Here is a 20703-nt window from a genome sequence, read left to right as displayed (position 1 = left end):
CTGACAGCTCAGAGCCTGGAGCCCATTTCAGATTCTGTGTCTCCCTCTCTCTGACCCTCCCCCATTCATGCTCTGTCTCTCTCTGTCTCAAAAATAAATAAACATTAAAAAAAAATACTTCTTTATAAGAAATGAATTTAAAGTTCACTACCTACCATGAAAATCTATTTCAAGTAAATTAGCCTGAATGTGGGGAGTGGACTCCCTGAACTGAATGTAGACAATAGACCCGTTAAAACGCAAGCTCAACATTTTAAATATGAAAAAGAATAGATCTTTTTGTTTCTTTACCTCTCTGGCCTCTGATACCTTCCAGCTAGCTTGCCTTTCTGTCACTGGTAGCACACATGAAGCTGTCTACAATCCAGGACTGCTGGAGTATTGTAAATTTAAGGAGAATAGGAGGGGTGAGCCTGATTCACTTAAAAACGTTTCATGATATAAAATACCTTCCCTACCAAGAGTACATTTAAAAAAATTTTTTTTAATGTTTATTTATTTTTGAGAGAGAGAGAGAGACAGAGTGCGAGCAGGGGAGGGTCAGAGAGAGAGGGAGACACGGAATCCAAAGCAGCCTCCAGGCTCTGAGCTGTCAGCACAGAACCCAGTGCAGGGCTCAAACTCATGAACTGCGAGGTCATGACCTGAGCTGAAGTCGGACGATTAACCGGCTGAGCCACCCAAGCGCCCCAAGAGTACATTTTAAAATACTGAGACTAGGTGTCTTTTGGTTATGAATCCAGTAACCTGGGTCATTGGAGTGTTTGCAGAACCACTCAGGCCTTTGCCTCACCCCTCCCATAACCTTTCCTTATTTATGTAAGAGGATTATAAGATTTTTGTGATGGCATGGTCAGTAATCAAGTGAAAAACTGATAGTGTATGTTCATAATCTCCTTTTCCTCTTTAGGCCATTAAATCCTAAATTAGCCCTGTTTTGGTATATTAGAAATTTGCTGATTATTTGAATTACATAATTGTGAAGATTCCTGTTTCTGTGAATGAGTATATATTTTAATTACCTCATTTCATCTCACATACTTGTTTTCATTTATGCCTTTTCCCCCTTTAATTTAAAAAAGCCCTAGAACATTGTCCAAAAAAAACCAAAACAAAACAAGACAAAAACAAACCTTAGAACATTTCCAAACCTTCAGGAAATCTAAAAGAATCATATCACATACCTGTTTTTAAAGATGTTTCAGATACTCAAATTATTTAATATAGAGTTTAACAGTTTAAATTTTGCCAACAATTTAGGGTTTAGAAATTTTATTTCTCAAAAAAATTTATTTCTCATGTTAAGTTTAGCCTTTTTTAAACTTCTACATTTAGCATTTATTAGTACATTATTTTGTCTTTTGAAATCATTTCATATTTTCTGAATAATCTCCCTTTATGATAATAAAATGGAAATCAAATAACAAACCTCTTTCAGCATAATTTTCATTTTCATGTGGAATGATATTTAATAAATACTACTTTAAGAATGGTCTTCCTATTTTATAAATACACGTTTATAGAGGTCTTCTACTTTAAAATATCAACATTTGGGATTTTAATGTAGATACCGAAATTAAGGATGAGTATTTATTCCTTTAGCTCTCATTAATTAGCTTACCTTTCTGAAGCTGAGATGAAGAAAGGTTACAGACTTTGCTCAGACACATTCTAGCCATCTGCTTAAAAATCCTAACATTCATCCAGACTTTAAATTTTTTTTTTTTTAATGTTTATTTATTTTTGACAGAGACAGAGACAGAGACAGAATGTGAGTGGGTTAGGGGCAGAGAGAGAGGGAGAGACAGAAGCAGAAGCAGGCTCCAGGCTCTGAGCTGTCAGCACAGAGCCCGACGTGGGGCTCGAACTCACGAGCTGTGAGATCATGACCTGAGCCGAAGTCGGATGCTCAACTGACTGAGCCACCCAGGCGCCACTCCTCACCTAAACTTTTAAAAACTGCTATTTACTAGGGCTCCTGGGTGGCTCAGCCAGTTAAGCATCTGACTTAGGCTTTGGCTCAGGTCATGATCTCATGGTTCGTGAGTTCCAGTCCGGCATCGGGCTCTGTGCTGACAGCTCAGAGCCTGGAGCCTGGTTCAGATTCTGTGTCTCCCTCTCTCTCTGCCCTTCCCCTGCTCACGCTATGTCTCTCAAAAATAAATAAATGTTAAAAAAATTTTTTTTAACTACTGTTTACCTATTTCTTGATTGCTCAGTAGTCTGTGTGTCTTTCTTTCTTTTTTTCTTTCTTTCTTTCTTTCTTTCTTTCCTTCTTTCTTTCTTTTTTAAATTTTATTTGAGAGAAAGAGAGAGCAAGCAGGGGAGAGGGACGGAGGGAGAGACAGAGAATTTCAAGCGGGCACCACACCCAGTGCAGAGTCTGACAGGGGGCTCCATCCCACATCCCTGGGATCATGACCTGAGTTGAAATCAAGAGTCAGATGCTCAACCGACTGAGCCATTCAGTCGCCCCAGTTTTTCTATTTTTTATGTGTAAGTATAGGAGTGTTTGCCTCACTCTGAAGATTACTAATTCTGGCAGCATGTTTATGAAATGCTTTAAAATAACTTGGGGAAAGCATGTATTACATTGGAAAGTGTGAAAAGAAGGAAGCAATTGTATAAATATAGGGAAAAGACTAAAAGGAAATATACGAAGCTGTTAATTAAAGTAGGAGGGTACAGGCCATATTTGTCTACACAGTGACCACCCTCTCTGCCTCTAAGAACTCCAGATGCTTGAAGCACCACCTTACCTAGCACTGTCTTGGGGAGCCCTCCAGACCAACATTCCTGCGTGTGTCTCCTTCCCTGACAGCAGGGCCAGCCACCTTAGACAGAAACATGCCCTTCCTTCTCTGCTTTGCTCTAAGTAAGTTCTTGGCTTTTCTGTTTGTTCAATAACTCATTGAAATCCTATCATATGATTAGAACTTCTGCCTTCACTCACTTTTTTTGGTTTTGTTTTCTTTCTTTCTTTCTTTCTTTCTGTCTGTCTGTCTGTCTGTCTGTCTTTGTCTTTCTGTCTTTCTGTCTGTCTTTCTTTTCCCCTGGGATTTTGGATATATATATATATATATATATATATATATATATATATATATATATGTGTGTGTGTGTGTGTGTGTGTGTGTGTGTGTGTGTGTGTGTGTATACGTATATATATATATATATACATATATATATGCATATATACGTATAACTTTGGGCTTCTGTGTGATAAATGTTTACACTTCGGGGAGCTTTGCTTTTTTATACAAGAAGGAAAAAGCTCTTTGGTCTTATACGGCAAAATTCTGTCAAACTTCTTTCTCCTGTTCAGTTTCCTCTGTGGTCTGCTAGGATACTTTAAAAAAACAAACACGTGGTTTCCCTTTCTGCGTCCTTTTTGTGTTCTAATGCTTTTATTGCTTGGAACAGTATCCCCTCACTCCCCACCTCCCAGCTCCACCCTGTTTGGTTTACCAGGCTAACTACTTCATGGTTGTTCCAACAAGTTCATAATCCTGAAAGTATGAGGTTATGATCATGTGCCCTGAAACCAAACCCTGACCTCCTCTTCTATCATTTAATAATTGTATAAACTGTTGCCTTAGTTTCTATATCTGTAAGATGGGATAGCAATGACATTTAACCCATAGGGCTGTTAGTTCATAAGATTAAGTTGGCTAATACAGATCAGATGTATTAGTAAGCATTTAACAAAATTTTAGTTATTATGTGTTGTTTACATCTCGCTCTGTATACATATACACTCTCTCTCTCTCTCTCTCACACACGCGTGCGCGCGCGCACACACACACACACACACACACACACACACACATAGATTTTTGATGTGTATTTTCCATCCCCTATTTAATTGTAAATTCTTTTCCCCTCCAGCTTTATTGAAGTACTGTGTATTTTGGGTACACAATGTGATGATTTAATATTCATATACATTGCAAGTGCTTACCACAGTTAAGCTAATTAATGCATCCATACTTCATGTAGTTAACTCTGTGTGTGTGTGTGTGTGTGTGTGTGTGTGTGTGTAGTGAGAGAACTTAAGATCTATTCTCTTAGCAGATTTCAAGTATAGAATACAGTATTATTAACTACAGTCACTATACATTCGATCCCCAGAACTTAACTCATTTTATAACTGAAATTTTAAGTTTATTTATTTTGAAAGAGAGAGAGTGTGTGTGTGTATGTGTGTGTGAGAGAGAGAGAGAGAGAGAGAGAGAGTGAGTGTGGGGGAGAGGCAGAGAGAGAGGGAGAGAGAATCCCAAGCAGGCCCCATGCTGTCAGCGCAGAGCCAACCTCATGGCTTGATCTCACAAACTGTGAGAAACGTGACCTGAGCCAAAGTGGAGAGTCGGATGTTTAATCCACTAAGCCACCCAGGCGCCTCTATAACTGAAATTTTGTCTCCTTCAACAAGCTTCTTCTCCTTCCCTCCGCCTGCTAGCTCCTGGCAATCACCATTTTACTTTCTGGTTCCATGAGTTTGGCTTTTTTAGATTCCACCTGTAAGTGAGATCATACGGTACTTGTCTTTCCATGTCTGGATTATTTCACTTTGTAAAATGTCCTCCAGGCTCATTCATGTAACAAATAGCAGGATTTCCTCCTTTTTTTTTTAAATGGTCAAATACATATATATGTATGTATACCACATTTTCCTTATCTGTGTATCCACTGACATTATCTTGGTTATTGTGAACAATGCTACAGTAAATATGACGATTCATACATCTCTTTGAGATATTGATTTCATCCTTGGACGTAGATTCAGGAGTGGGATTGCTGAATTGTAATAGTAATTCTATTTTTGTTTTTTTTGAGGAGCCTCCATACTGTTTGCCATAGCAGGTGTACAAATTTACGTCCCTCCCGACAGGGCACAAATGTTCCCTTTTCTCCATGTCCTTGCTAGCTAGCATTTGTTCTCTCTTCTCCTTTTGGTAATAGCTGTCCTACCTCATTGTGGTTTTGATTTGCATTTTCCTAGTGATGAGTGATACTGAGCATCTTTTCATATGTCTGTTAGCCTTCTGTAGATCTTTTGAAAAATGCCTATTCAGGTCCTTTGCCCATTTGTTGTTTTTAACATACAATGTCGTATTAGTTTCAGATATACAGTACATTAATTCAACAACTTTACACAACTCAGTGCTTTCCGCAATGAGTGTGGTCACCATCTGTCATCATACAGTGTTATTACAGTATTGTTAACTGTATTCCCTATGCTATACTTTTCATCTTTGTGACGCATTTGTTTTATAACTGGAAGTTTGTGTCTCTTAAGCCCCTTTATCTATTTCACCCAACCCTTCCACCTCCCCTCTGGCAACCACCAATTTATTCTCTATTTAAGAGTTTGTGTGTTTGTTCCTTTGTTTTTTTTTTAGATTCCACATATTGGGGAAATCATAAGGTATTTATCCTTCTCCGTCTGACTTAGTTCACTTGTCATAATGTCTTCAAGATCCATCCATGTTATCACAAATAGCAAGATCTCATTCTTTTTTGTGGCTGAGTAATATTCCTGTGTGTGTGTGTGCACACCACATCTTTATCCATTCATCTATTGATGAACACTTGGGTTGCTTCCATATCTGTGTTATTATTATAATGCTACAGTAAATATAGGGGTGCGTCTATCTTTTGAAATTTGTGTTTTCAGTTTCTTTGGGTAAATACCCAATGGTGGAATTACTGGATCGTATGGTATTTCTATTTTTTTTATGAAGACTTTTCTTTTTCTTTTGTTTTAACGTTTGAGGGAGAGAGTGTAAGTGGGGAAGGGGCGGAGAGAGAACCCCAAGCAGGCCCCAGGCTGACAGCAGAGATCCCGATGCAGGGCTTGATACCCCAAACCATAAGATCATGACCTGAACCGAAATCAAGAGTCAGACGATCAAGGGGCGCCTGGGTGGCGCAGTCGGTTAAGCGTCCGACTTCAGCCAGGTCACGATCTCGCGGTCCGTGAGTTCGAGCCACGCGTCAGGCTCTGGGCTGATGGCTCGGAGCCTGGAGCCTGTTTCCGATTCTGTGTCTCCCTCTCTCTCTGCCCCTCCCCCGTTCATGCTCTGTCTCTCTCTGTCCCAAAAATAAATAAAAAACGTTGAAAAAAAAAATTAAAAAAAAAAAAAAGAGTCAGACGATCAATCGATAGAGCCACCCAGGTGCCCTGGTATTTCTATTTTTAATTTTTTGCAGCACCTCCTTACTGTTTTCCATAGTGGCTGCACCAATTTATATTCCCACCAGCAGTAGAGAAGTTTCCTTTTTTCTCCACGTCCCCACCAACACTTGTTAATTGTCTTTTTGATTCTAGCCATTTTGACAAGTATAAAGTTACATCTCGTATTTTTTTAAATTTGCATTTCTCTGATGATTAGTGATGTTGAACATCTTTTCATATATCTGTTGGCCATCTGTATGTCTTTGAGAAAATGTCAGTTCTGGTCCTCTCCCCATTTTTTATTTTTATGTTTATTTATTTTGAGAGAGAGAACATGAGCAGGGGAGGGGCAGAGAGAGAGGGAGAGAAAGAATCCAAAAACAGGCTCTGCATTGCCAACGCAGAGCCTGATGTGGGGCTCAAGCTCCTGAACTGTGAGATCGTGGCCTGAGTGGAAATCAAGAGTTGGACACTTAACCGACTGAGCCACCCAGGCGCCCCTGCCCATTTTTTTAAATCAGATTTTTCTTGGTGTTGAGTTGTAGAAGTTTGTATTTGGATATTAACCGCTTATTGGATATGTCATTTGCAAATATCTTCTCCCATTCAGTAGGTTGCCTTTTCATTTTGTTGATGGTTTCCTTCGCTGTGCAGAAGCTTTTTATTTTGGTGTAGTCCCAACAGTTATTTTTGCTTTTGTTTCCCTTGCCTGAGGAGCTAGATCTAGGAAAAAAGTTGCTAAGGCTGATGTCAAAGAGATTACGTCCTATGTTTTTTTTCTAGGAGTTTTATGGTTTCAGGTCCTCCATGTAGGTCTTTAATCCATTTTATTTTTGTGGATGGTGTGAGAAGGTCTTTTGCATTAGCTATCCAGTTTTCCCAGCACCATTTATTGAAGAGACTGTCTTTTCACTATTGTATATTCTTGCTTCCTTTATTGTAGATTAATTGACCATATAAGCGTGAGGTTGTTTCTGGGCTCTCCATTCTGCTCAGTTGATCTTTGTGTCTGTCTTTGTGTCACTGCTATACTTTCTTGATTACTACAGCTTTGCAGTATATCTTGAACTCTGGGATTGTGATACTCCAGTTTTGTTCTTCTTTCTCAAGATCGCTTTGGCTATTTGGGGTCTCTTGCGGTTCCATACAAATTGTAGTATTACTTGTTCTAGTTCTGTGAAAAATGCTGTTGATGTTTTGATGGGGGTTGCATTGAATCTGTAGATTGGTTAATTTTTTAACTGAGTTATTTATTTTTTTGCTATTGAGTTGTATGAGTTGATTGTAAACTTCTTAATAGCAAGGATCATGGTAATAATTCCTCACTTTATCCGAATCTATAATTTTAGCATAATGTGTAGACCATTATTTCTCATTCTGGAGTAGAGTTTCATGGTGTCATTTGAATGAGATAAGAATTCATAATTCAGCTGTTTTAAAACAATCTTAAAATGCTTCAATGAGGAGATAAAAATTACTGATACAAGCCTGTTGTTTTTGTTTTGGATCAGTACAGCTTTATGTTGTCCATGGGAATAAAAAGTTTTCCTGAGTAAATGAATAAGGCTTTGGAGAGAGGGAATCTTTGAAAGGCATAAAGGCTTATTTTCAAGTAAGATCTAAATAGAAATGATTATCTGATCCTAAGTGAGAAGAATATGAAAATATTAAGTATACAAATGCTCAGACATGAGAGTAAAAAAAAAAACACCTTCTTTTTCAATTACCTTAACATTTGAAAATTTATTATAAATTTGTCATAAATCTAAAAGATTGATATTCTGGAAATTTGAATAGAAAAGTCTTAATACAATATCTAGCCAAATGCTGTTAACTTTAGAGATGGAGGGACTGAAATTTATGTCTCACATATCATTCTAAATTTGTTTCAACTATAGAATTTATTTTGATAGCTACAGCAGTGAATGCAGTTTTAATCTTTTTCTGAAAAGCCTTTATAATTTGCCTCTAGGGGTATATATATTCTTCTCACACAAACCAAATGCTGATTCTGTGAGGCTTCATATCTACTGTTCCATTACATATGAATTTAGTTTATATACTTACAAATACTTTGATTTCTTTTCACTTAGTGTACATTAGGATATGTGCAGAATTTGATTTGTGTTTCCAGAGTTGGGCCAACTTTTAATTGGTGGCATTTTAAAGAATGTCTGGTTTTTATTCTATACTTTCTAGACTTTTTTCCCATTTCAGTGGAATTGAATATCAGAATATAGCTGTTATGTGCATTTATTATTTGGTCGTAAAGGCATTTGGAAAACCACTGGTCTTTGTGTATTTAGTAAACGGCATTCGTTCCAAAACACACTGGACATATTGAAATTAAGATCAATACTTTGTATTTTCCAGTAAGGCATTTTGGTTTCATTCAACACAGACTATGTCCCATCCGATCCTACTTTTGTAAAAAAAAAAAAAGACTCTAAAAATAAATTTTCTGTCGTCTTTACTAAATAATGTTTTTAAGGATTCATTATCACAATCTGAGAACTGCTGCTTATATTAAACATTCTTGCTCAGAAGCCTTATTGTTCATCATTTGTTCTGTCTCTTCAATTAAGTTTTTAAGTTGAGCTCAAAGTTGTCTTTTTTTGTTGTTTTCTAATGATCAAATACTTGTTGGGAGTTACTGGGAATAAGTACTTTTGTCAGATGATGTTCCAACACAGATAATTCCAATTTGTATTGAACTGCTAGGATTGCACAACTCTTGATTTTATTCATAGAGTTTTTTGGTGTGTTGTGGCTTATGACTTTTCCCCAACTTTATCAAGATATAATTGAACTACAATAAACTGGATATGTTTAAAGTATACTATTTGATCAGTTTTGATATATGCATATACCTATGAAACCATCACCTTTCCCTTGTCTCTTTCTATTTTTGTAATATGTCCCTTCCTCTGTATCTCCCATCTCCTGGAAACTACTGATTGGGTTTTTGCCACTATAGATTAGTTTATATTTTCTAGAATTTTAACAAAAATGGAGTCAGTGTGTACATATATAGACATGGCTTCTTTCACTGAGCATAATAATTTTGACATTCATGCATGTTGTGGCTTGTGGCACCAGTTGGTTCTTTAAAAAAAAATTTTTTTTTAATGTTTATTCATTTTTGAGAGACAGAGACAGAGCACTAGCGGGAGAGGGGCAGAGGGAGAGGGAGGCACAGAATCTGAAGCAGGCTCCAGGCTGAGCTGTCAGCACAGAGCCTGACGTGGGGCTCGAACTCACGAACTGTGAGATCATGACCTGAGCCGAAGTTGGACACCCAACCAACTGAGCCACCCAGGCACTCCTCAGTTGGTTCCTTTTTATTGCTAAGTAGTATTACATTTTATTGCTAAGCAGTACAAGAGATAAATCACTCTTTATCCCTTCATCATTTGATTGATATTTGGGTTACTAGCTTTGGCTCTTAAAAATAAAGTTGAGGGGCACCTGGCTGGCTCAGGCATAACCGATGCATCGGTTAAGCACCACACTTCAGCTCAGGTCGTGATCTCAAGGTTTATGAGTTCCAGCCCTGTTGTTGGGTTCTGTGCTGACAGCTCGGAGCCTGGAGCCTGCTTTGGATTCTGTGCCTCCCTCTCTCTCTGCCCCTCCCCCACTCGTGCTCCCTCCCTCCCTCTCTCTCTCTCTCTCTCTCTCAAAAATAAAAATAAACATTTAAAAAAAAGTTGATATGGTTGTTTAGAAATTTTTGTGTGGACATAAACATTTATTTCCTTTTCTTTTTTGTTTTTAATTTATTTATTTTGAGAGAGAGAGCATGAGCTGGGGAGGGGCAGAGAGAGAGAGAGAGAGAGAGAGAGAGAGAGAGAGAATCCCAAGAAGACTCTGCACTGTCAGCACAGAGCCTAATTTGGGGCTCGAACCCATGAACTGAGAGGTCATGACATGAGCTGAGGTCAAGAGTCGGATGCCCAACCTACTGATCCACCCAGACACCCGAAATTTTCATTTCTTTTAGCTAAATACCTAGAAGTTGAGTGGCAAGATCCAGTGGGATCTGTACAACTTTTTAAGGAAAGTCTGCTTTTCAAAGTGGTCATCCCATCTTATGTTCCTGTCAGCAGCACTTCAGAATCCTTGGTATGGTCAGTCTTTCGTGTTTGCCATTCCAGTGGAAATATAGTGGCATATCATTGCAGTTTAATTTCCCTAATGGCTCATGATGTTGAGCTTCTTTCCATGTGTTTATTTGCCATTTATTTAAGTTATTTGGTGAAGTGTGTTACATTTCTTTTGACCATTTCCTCACTGAGGTTTTTTTTTTTAATGTTTATTTTGGAGAGAGAGACAGGCGAGAGGAAGTAAGGGAGGGTGCACAAGTCGGGGAGGGGCAGAGGGGTAGGGAGACAGGATCTGAAGCAGGTTCTACACTGACAGCAGAGAGCCCAATGCCGGGCTCGAACTCAGAAACCATGAGATCATGAGCTGAACTGAAGTCAGACGCTTAATCAACCAACTAAGCCACCCAGGCACCCGTCTTATTATTTCTTTTAAGTACAAAAGATGCTTTTTTGGGAAGAGCAGAGGAATTGCAGTTCAGGATAAGCAAGCTATGGTGAGCCATAGGCAAATCCATATTATTATTGAAAAAAATTTTTAATGTTTATTTATTTTTAAGAGACAGAACGTGAGTGGGGGAGGAACAGAGAGGAAGACACAGAATCCACAGTTCAGGCCCCAGGCTCTGAACTGTCGGCACAGAGCCCAACGTGGGGCTTGAACTTATGAACCGTGAGATCATGACTTGAGCTGAAGTCAGCTAACTGACTGAGCCACCCAGGTGCTCCTGTCTTATAAGTTTATTTATTTATTTTGACAGGGGGAGGAGCAGAGAGAGGGAGGGTGAGAATCCCAAGAAGGCTCATACTGTTGGCACAGAGCCTGATATGGGGTTTGATCCCAGGAACAGTGAGATCATGACCTGAGCTGAAATCAACAGTTGGTTGCTTAACCTACTGAGCCACCCAGATGCCCCTCCCCTCCCCCATCTTATTTTATTTTTAAGAAAGTTGTAAGAGTTCCATATTATTCTGAATACAGTTCCTTTGTCTGATGATTGTGTTGCAAATGTTTTTTTGTTTATAGCTTTCGTTTTTGTTTTCCTAATGGTACTTTTGAAGAGTTAATTTTTTTGATGAAGCCCAGCCCTTCTTCTTTTTTGTAAATAAATCATGCTTATTTGTATTCTAAGAAATTATTGTCTAGTCAAGGGTCATGAAGGTATTCTCCCATCTTTTAGAATTTTAATGTTAAACTATATGGTTTTAAATTAGTCCAAATTTAAATTTTTTAATTTCGCTCCATTTGAGTTAATTTTTGTGTATAATATGAAGTTAGGGTCAATGTTCTTTTTCTTTTTTTCTGTATGAATATCCAGTTGATACACTGTTTGTTTGTTTGTTTGTTTGTTGAAAAGTCTTTTTTTTTCCCTCCAGTGGTTTGCCTTTGTTACTTTACTAAAAATGAATTCACCAAACGTGTAAATCTATTTCTGAACCCTTGTTTTCTGTTCCATTGATCTGGTATGTCTCTCTTTGCACCAATTCCAAAGGTCTTGATTACTGTTGCTTCATAGTAAATCTTGAAATCAGGTAGGATAAGTACTCTAATTTTGTTATTTTTTAAAACTGCTCTGGTTATTCTAGGTCCTTTGCATTTCCATGTAAATTTAATATTAGCTTGTTAGTTTCTACTAAAAAGTCTGCTGCAGTTTGATTGGAACTGCATTGAATATACAGATCCATTTGGAGAGAACTGCAACTTTAACAATATTAAATCTTCTAATCCAGGAACTTAGTATATGTCTCCATTTATGTAGGTCTTCTTTAATTTTTCCCCCTAATATTTTGTAGTGTGTTCAATGTAGAGGCCTTGGATGTCTTTGGTTTGGTTTGTTTTGTTTTTTAAGTAAGCTCTATGCCCTAAAGGGGGGCTTGAACTCATGACCCTGAGATCAAGAGTACCATCCTCTACCAACTGAGCCAGCCAGGCACCCCTGATGTCTTTTGTTAAATTTATACCTAGCACTTATACATTTTTTGGCACTACTGTAAATGGGATTGTTTGTCTAATTTCACTTTCCAATTATTTGCTTCTAGTATATGAGAAATCAGTTGATTTTTAGAACGTTATTAACTTAACCTTTTATCCTGTAATTTTGCTAAGTCACTTTGCAAAATAAGAATCTGGTAAATTCACTTATTACTGTATCTAGTAGCTTCCTTGGAGTTTTCTGCAAGTAGGGAGAGTTTCATTTTATTCTTTTCCAATCTTTATGGCTATTATTTTTCTGTTTTTCCTACCTTATTTCAGTGGCTAGAACCTTCAGAACAATGTTGAATAGGAGTGGTAAAAGCAGATATCCCTGCCTTCCTATTTTCAGGGGGAGAAATTCAGTCTTAAACCATTAACTATATTAGCTGTAGGTTTTCATAGATGCCCTGTATCTGAGGAAGTTTCCTATTAATTCTAATTTTCTGGGAGTTTTAATCATTATTGGGTGTTGATTTTTTGTCAAAAGCTTTTTTTCCCCACATTTACTGAAATGATCATATTGGGGTTTTTTTGTTTGTTTGTTTTGCTTTATTCATTTAATGTGGTAAATTACATTAACTGATTATCAAATGGTAAGCAAATCTTGCATTTCTGTGATAAACCCTATTTGGTCATGTTTCATTAACCTTTTTATGTATTATTAAGATGAAGCTTTTATTGTGAAGGATTTTGGCATCTATATTCTTTAGGGTCTTGATATGTAATTTTTGGAAGATAATATCTGTCAGGTGTTAGCATTATGATGGCTTCAAAAACATGAGTTGGTCACTAATCCCTCTATTGTTTGAAAAAGTTTGCAACGTTTTTGTATTTTCTTTTCCTTGAATGTTTGATAGAATTCACCAGTGAAACCATTTGAGAATGCAGTTTTCTTTTTTGGGAAGAAAAAATAAAATCAGTTCCTTTAATAAGTATAGTAATATTTGGATACTCTGTTTCTCCTTGTATCAATTTTAGTAAGTTTTTTCCAAGAAATTTGTTCATCCACATTGTCAAATTGTTGGCATGAAGTTGTTTTTAGTATTTCTTATTCTTTTAATGTTTGTAGGATTGATGGTAATGACCCTTAGTTCATTTCTGATCTGATTTGTGTTCTCCCTCTCTTTTAATCAGTGTCAGTAAGGGTTTTCCCCCCTCCCCCCAGGAACCAGAGTTTGGTTTCATTAATTTTCTCTATTGTAGGTCTTTTAAAAAATTTCTTTTATATCTGCTAGTATCTTTATTATTCTCTTCCTTCTATTTGTCGTTTACATTGCTCCCCCCCCCCCCCCATTCTCTTCTTTAGTGTTTAGACCATTAACATTTAACGTGGTCATTGGTATTTTAGAATTACATCTGCTATTTTATTATTTGTTTTGTTTATCCTGTTTTTTGTTCTTCTATTCTTCTTTTCCTGACTTTTTTGAATTGAGTAATTTTTAGCGTTCTGTTTTCATTTGTCTATTGCCTTTCTGGCTATATTTCTTTGTGTGTTTGTGTTTTTATTTTTCTAAGTAGTCACTCTAGGGATTAAATATATTTAACTTTCATAGTCTGCTTACAGGTAATATTTTATTACTTGAAATAAAATGTAGAAGGCTTGCAGCCGTCTAAGTCCCTTACTCTTACCCAACAGACCTTTATGTTAAGGTTGTCCTATGTATTATTACATTTATACATGTTGATAGCCCTGCTACACAGTGTGACAATATTTGCTTTCAGCACTCTACGTATCTTAAGGAGTTTTATAGGAAAAATATAATTTTATATATTTATCCATATATTTATCATTTCTGTTTCTGTTCCTTTATTCTTGAAGATCTAAGTTTCTCTCTAAAATTTCCATTTGCTTGCTTCTTTTTCAACTAATTTTTTCTTCTCTGCTGATCTTGTGTATTTCAAGTCATTTCATTTGTGTTTACTTTTACCTCATGGAACACAGGTGATAATAGCTCCTCTAAAGTCTTTGTGATAATTTCAGTCTCTGTATCATTTGGGATCTGGGATCTGTTTATGACAGTCTTTCCTTTCTTTGAGAATTTGCAAGATTTTCCTAGTTGCATGTATGTCCAGTAAGTTTGGATTGCCTCGTGGAGATTGTGAATTTCATGTCAGGTTCTGGGTGCTGCGGTGACCCTCTGCACAGTGCTGGTGTTGGTTGTAGCAGGTCTTCTTCCTGATTAGGTTCCAAGTACAAGTTCTGCCTGCTGCCGCCTGCTCACAGAGGTCCCATTGTTAGGTCAGTTTTCAATACTTTTGCTGTGCTACTTTTGTTCCGTCCTGCAGCTCAGAGGTGAGCCTGAGTCTTGTGGGAGTTCGTTTACAGAATTAAGGGATCCTCACACTCTCCTGTCCACAGAGGCCTTTTTTATTAGTTCCTTTGGCCAGACTGGGTTTCTACCAGAGTTTTACCTTTTGCTCCTCTGCCTCACTGCATAACTCCATGACTGGGCCAACTCTCGGGGCAGAGCTGCTAGAGAAAAGTGAACAAAAGTTGGGGGGACTTCTGACTGTCTTCTGAAATCTGCCTACTTTTCTTTACTTCTTATTGTCCTTAGGTATTTGTTTTTTAAAACTTTTGCCCAGTTTTTAAAAGTGTTTTTTTTTTTAAAGTTTATATATTTTTGAGAGAGAAAGAGCAGGGGAGGAGCAGAGAGAGAGGGGGAGAGAGAGAATCCCAGGCAGGCTCCACACCATCAATGTCAGCATGGAGCCCGACACGGGGCTCAAACCCACGAACCGTGAGATCATGACCTGAGCCAAAACCAAGAGTTGGACACTTAACTGAGCCACCCAGGTGCCCCTGCCCAGTTTTTAGTTTTAAGTGAGACAGAGGCTCTAGTGGGCTTATACCACTGTAGCCAAACTAGAAATCTGGTTTGTGGCACTTAGAAATCTTGCGGTATTTTTAAAAAATTATTTTCTTTTTTCAAATTATTGTAATACATACAACAAATATATGTAAAAGTAGGAACAACAGTTTGAACCAAGATGTTATCACCCTGATCTGCCTGTGTGGCATAGAACTGAAAAGGAGGTGGGATTGGAAGGTTCGATCTGGTTGCTTCATTGCGTGTTACTACTTTGTCTGGGGTTCCCCAGGAGCTGAGGAGAACCTAGCTGTAAATAGCATTTGAAGTGCCTGTGGCTAAAAGAAGTGTGTGTGGGAATATTCCAGCGTCATCCTTAAACCAGCATTTGGATGTTTGTGTTAGTAATAAGTCTGGAAGGTACATCTTCTTCACACCTCAAAGCGATTTAGTTTTTATTAGGTCCATTCCTTACCAGGACCTGGCTTAAGTTGAGTGACAGTCAAGGAACAAGGCTTGGATTGGGGAGGGAAGAGACAGAAGGGCTTTAGTTTGCAAGTGTAGGGCGCAGGCTGAGGTTGCAACCCTTTCCATTGTTACTTATGGATTTAAGATGACGAGGAAGCAGACAGGGTAGTTAGAAGGGCCAGAAGATAAATTTTGTCTGACGCTGCTAATAATGAAGTGAAGGCTTTTGGGGAAGAGGTTCACAGAGCGGGGCAGAGGGAGGAAGTGGGGGATGATTTCCTGAATTCTAGGAAGGACAGTAAACAGCACATACTTTTAGTTTTGAGAGAGAGAGAGACACGGAGGGAGTGCATGAGCAGGGGAGGAGCAGGGAGAGAATCTTAAGCAGGCTTCATGCTTAGTGCAGAGCCTGATGCAGGGCTCAGTCTCACTAAGGTGAGAATCATGTCCTGAGCTGGAATCAAGAGTCGAATGCTTAACCGACCAAGCCACCCAGATGCCCCATTTTTTTTCCTTTTTAAAGTTTTTTTTTTTTTATTTCAGCAAATACTCTTTGCAAGGAGCCGCTGATCATTAAAATATACTTTGGGGCACCTGGGTGGCTCAGTCAGTTGAGCGTTTACCTTTGGCTCAGGTCATGATCTCATGGTTTGTGAGTTTGAGCCCCACATGGGGCTCGCTGCTGTCAACACAGAGCCTGCTTCAGATCCTCCCATCTCCCTCTCTCTCTCTGCTTCTCCCCTGCTCACTGAACTCTATCAAAAATAAATAAACTTTTAAAAAAATTTAAAAAAATATACATACATACTTTGGACTATAGGAGTTGTTATACTCTGTGACTCTCAAAATAGCTGTGAAACACTTAAAGTAAGGCGTATAATTATATCTAGGTGAAAATGGTCACTACTTTTGTTACCATAGTTTAGTATTGGTTATGCTAATTTCATAACCTGTGGAATTGTTTTAGTAAAAGGAATTATTTGTTTCTTGAAGGTTAGTTCAAACTCACCCCTAAAATTATTTTTTCTTGGGACCTTTTTCATGTTATACCTTTACATTTCAAGTTAGTTCTATGCTCTATTAAAGTATTATGTCCTTTTAAAAGATCAGTTTGGAAATTACAGTGAAGTAGAAATCTAACCATTGTCTCTAGATTCTCTGTTGCATAGAATTGTGTATAATGTTTCCTTAAGCAAAAATTCTAAAGAAAATGTGAGCAAATTGGACCTAGTTATGTAGTAAAAGAGTAACATGCATATCTGAGTTGGGTTTATTACATAAATTCTAGGATAATTTGTGTTAGGAAATATATCACTATAATTTAGTATGCTAATTAAAAAAGAAATACATGGTCATCTTATTAAATACTCTAAAAAAGCCTCTGAAAAAAATGAGCAGGCTTTTCTAATGAAAGTTTAAGTCAAATAAAAATGATAGAAAACTTCCTAAACATGGCAAAAGCTATTTACCAAAACACAATAGCAGATATAACTATTTATAACCTATTTCATTGGTTATGAAATATCAATACTTACTAAACACCAAAACCATCACCATGAAAGCCAGGGGCAATATCAAAATTCCTGCCTTTGCACCTATTACATAGCCTAGCTTTACTGGTTTGGGCAAATAATGCAAGCTTAAATTCTTTATTCTCAGAGGATATAGATCTAGAAAACCTGAGAGACTCCTCTGAGTGCCTTAGCACCAATAAAAAAATGTGGTAAAGTGGCTGGGTACCAAGAAGATAGATAAACCAGTAACTTTTCTTTATTTTGCAATAAACAGTAAAGAGTGGAAGTAAACCAGAACAGAATGTTTTCTCATGTTCTATATATGAAATATTTGCATTACTATGCTTTTAAAAAATGAGAGCTTACTGCTTTTGCAAAGCTCAATAAAAAAGATGTATGATTTGTCAATTTTAAGAGCATTATGAAGATTAAGTGAGATGAAACATTAAAAAATTTTGGAAAATCATCAAGCTCACCTCTATAGTGTATTGAGCGAGAAATTGTGGAAGAAGAGAATAGCAGCTAATTTCTTTTTTTTTAAGGTTTATTTATTTATTTTGAGAGAGAGAGTGCACATGCATGCAAGAGAGAGAGGGAGAGAGAGAATCCAAAGCAGGCTCCACGCTCAGGGTGGAGCCCAGCAAGGGTCTAAGATCTCAGGATCCCCAATAGCAAGATCACAACCTGAGCTGACATCGAGTCGGAGGCTCAACCTACCGAGCCACCCAGGTGCCATAAAGGGAATTGGCAGTGAGAAGTGGCCTGCCTCAAAAGGGATCCACAGACCCCCACTTAAATATGGTGGCCTGACCACATGTATCTTTTCTTCTTCCATCACATCTGCAGTGATCGCAAAGGAAGCACAGCAGTTGCTAACACAGAGGGAGAAAGATAATAGTAGAGAAGATAGTGAACAAAAGATCTGAAGAATTTTTTGGAAACAGAGTGAATAGAGTGGTAACCGAGTTCAGAGGAAGGTACAACCTAATGCCTACCGAAGGGCGGCAGAGATGAGGGACAAATCAGCAGTCCCCAGGAGTGTCTTGACAGGATTCAGAGTGTTTGGTGGCTGCCAAAGGCAGAGGTCAGTTTTGTAGCTGAAACGGAAGTTCTTGAAAAGTCTATATCCAGATCTTTTGGAATGTCTTCTGCATCCCCAGCAAACATGATTTCTTCAGTCCCATTTTTCCTGGGGAGATGGGTCAAGCAGTAGAACCAGAGATGCTTCTGACCAGAAGAGTAAAGGTCGGGGCTGAAAATATAGGGAGTAGGTCTTAGTGTACACCCGGAAGTATAGCCCTTCACTTACTCCTGCCTTTTCTACTCCTCCCCAAAAGCCAGCACCCTCCCATACACTTCTTTCTGGCAAAACTGAGCAGCTTGAATGAAGAGACCTCTGCGTACTGACATTGGAGGTCTCCGACTGAAATGTGACTGTCATCTACAGCAGTCCATCAATCAAGAGAACTGGCATCCATGCTGATTTTTTTTAGTACCTCACTGTTAAATATGAGGAAGCAGCCAGGGATCACCAGATAGATGAGGAAAGCCTCAAAAGTGACAGAGACCCAAAACAGTCGGCCAACAAACAGAAAAAGGAATCAAATGATGTAAGAAACAGAAGAACATGAAAGAGCAAAATACTTCCTTCCCACCCAAAAAATCCAGAGAGTAAAAGGTGTTGTGTCCGTTAAAAAAATGACAGAGTACTAGGAATAAAGAGTTAAGAACAAGAAAAAGCTTTTGGAAGTTTAAAAATATGATATTTGGGGGAAAAATCCATGGACAGATTAAAATAGGAAATTGAAGAGTATTAGGACAAGGGACTGTAATTGTAAATATCTAAAAGTAACTAAATTTTTTAATGTATGAATATTTAGTACTCATTTTTTAACTGTATGCCTCTGCCATGTTGAAAAAGCAAATACTAATTTTGGATTATTTTAGTTGGAGAAGAAGACGAGGTTCACCTTGGCTATTCATGAACAGATAACGCCTGATGGGGATTTTGGAGCATTGGGTTTGTGATTGGTATTCTGGACAGACATTGACATAGGATACATTGTTTATGGCCTTTCTCAAAATCTCTCAGTAGTGATTGCAGACCGTGTTTTTCATGGGTGGAACGCAGGCTGTGGAGTTCGCTATCCCTGCTCCAATCCAGCTTAGTCACCAGATGTGTGGTATTGCTCGAATCACTTCATCTCTCTAATTCTCATTTTCCTCATCTGTAATAAGGGGATGGTAATACCTGTCTGTCTTACTGATATCATAGGGCTGTGATGATGAAGAGGTTTAAGAGCTATAAATCACCCAGAGCAGTGTGCAGCTTGTACTAAGTGCTCATTAAAAGAAGCTGCTGTTACAACCATCAAGCAGATGGACTAGTATATGTAGATAGTTAAGTAAAGGCGTACATTTAAAGAGTAACAAGTAAAACCTCAGTGATATAATAGGCTGTTCTGAGCGAATGGTATCACTCACCAGACTGAAAGCTTCACATTCCCCAGTGCCCACCATTGTAGCTGGCACTAAGAAGCTGCCGAGAATGAATGAATGAACCCCTTAATTGTAACTTTCATTTTCATATGGAACAGCGCTAGTATCAGTTTCTGATCATTAAAGACTGCATGTCAGTGTGTTTATAAGTGTATAGAAATGAAGTTTTCGTAAACTTAAATGTTGCATTTCAATTACAGGCGTCGATTAGCAAGGTAAAAGTAGCAGAACCATGGCTCAGTTTCCAACACCTTTTGGAGGTAAGTTCTCTGAGATTTTCCTTTTTTAATGTATTCTAGATTATATATATATATATACACACACACACACACACATATATATTTGTATATGTGTATGTATATAATATATATATTAAATATATATATATATATATATTTATTTTACTTTCGAGAGAGAGAGCACAAGTCGGGGAGAGGGGCAGAGGAGGGAGAGAGAGAGAATCTTAAGCAGGCTCCACATTCATTCAGCATGGAGCCCAACATGGGGCTCGATCTCACAACCCTGGGATCATGACCTGAGCGGAAATCAAGAGTTGGATGCTCAACTGACTGAAGCACCCAGGCGCCCCAAGACCATATTTTTAATGTTGTTTCATCTGGATTCTTTGGAAGCAACTCTCAGGCTTCATACCATTTCATTCACAAATATCTTAGTGTTTCTAAAAGATAAGAACACTCTTAAAGACATAACTACAACACCATTATCACACCTATAAAATTCACAGTAATTCCTTTATATCTTCAGCTATCAAGTCAGTGTTAAAATTTTCCTGATGGTCTTCAGACCCTTTTTTGCTCTGGTTTGTCGGTTCAAATAAGGATGCAGACACTGATCTCAGTTCACGTGTCTCCTAAGCCTCCTCACTGTTTTCTCTTTGCATTGCACTTGTTGAGGTGACTGGGTCATTTATTCTGTACTTTTCCTAAAGCCTGGATTTGCAGCAGGACAATTTTTGTTTGTTTTACTTTATCTGCTTGAAACATATCAGCGTGCATAAAAAATTTTGTTTCAGGTAATTTTTCCTAATATTATGATTAAAGTGTTAAATATTGGCTTTATTTACGGGCCAAATTTTATTTACTTATTTATTTTTAAAGAGAGGGTGCCATTTTAATGGCTGACTCTTGGCAGCTGTCTA

The 20703-nt window shown here is 37.9% G+C and overlaps 1 protein-coding gene and 1 long non-coding RNA gene across 8 annotated transcripts in view; one reads left to right on the top strand and one right to left on the bottom strand.

Moving 5' to 3' along the window:
* Positions 1 to 15214, bottom strand: part of LOC145715744 (uncharacterized) — a 136417-nt gene extending 121203 nt beyond the window's left edge. The window contains exon 1 of the long non-coding RNA XR_014138163.1: positions 15020 to 15214. This is a non-coding gene — a long non-coding RNA (uncharacterized LOC145715744). The remainder of the gene's footprint in view (positions 1 to 15019) is intronic.
* ITSN1 (intersectin 1) overlaps positions 1 to 20703 on the top strand; it is a 220210-nt gene that overhangs the window by 47086 nt on the left and 152421 nt on the right. For all 7 annotated transcript variants that reach the window (XM_078452815.2, XM_078452814.2, XM_078452812.2 and 4 more), the window contains exon 2: positions 19745 to 19804. In XM_078452815.2, coding sequence (XP_078308941.1) covers positions 19777 to 19804 — 28 coding nt within the window. In that variant the 5' untranslated portion in view covers positions 19745 to 19776. The remainder of the gene's footprint in view (positions 1 to 19744; positions 19805 to 20703) is intronic.

Source organism: Panthera onca, chromosome C2 (assembly GCF_046562875.1).
Source record: "Panthera onca isolate mPanOnc1 chromosome C2, mPanOnc1 haplotype 2, whole genome shotgun sequence".
NCBI lineage: Eukaryota > Metazoa > Chordata > Mammalia > Carnivora > Felidae > Panthera > Panthera onca.
This window is presented reverse-complemented; position numbering and strand designations above follow the sequence as displayed.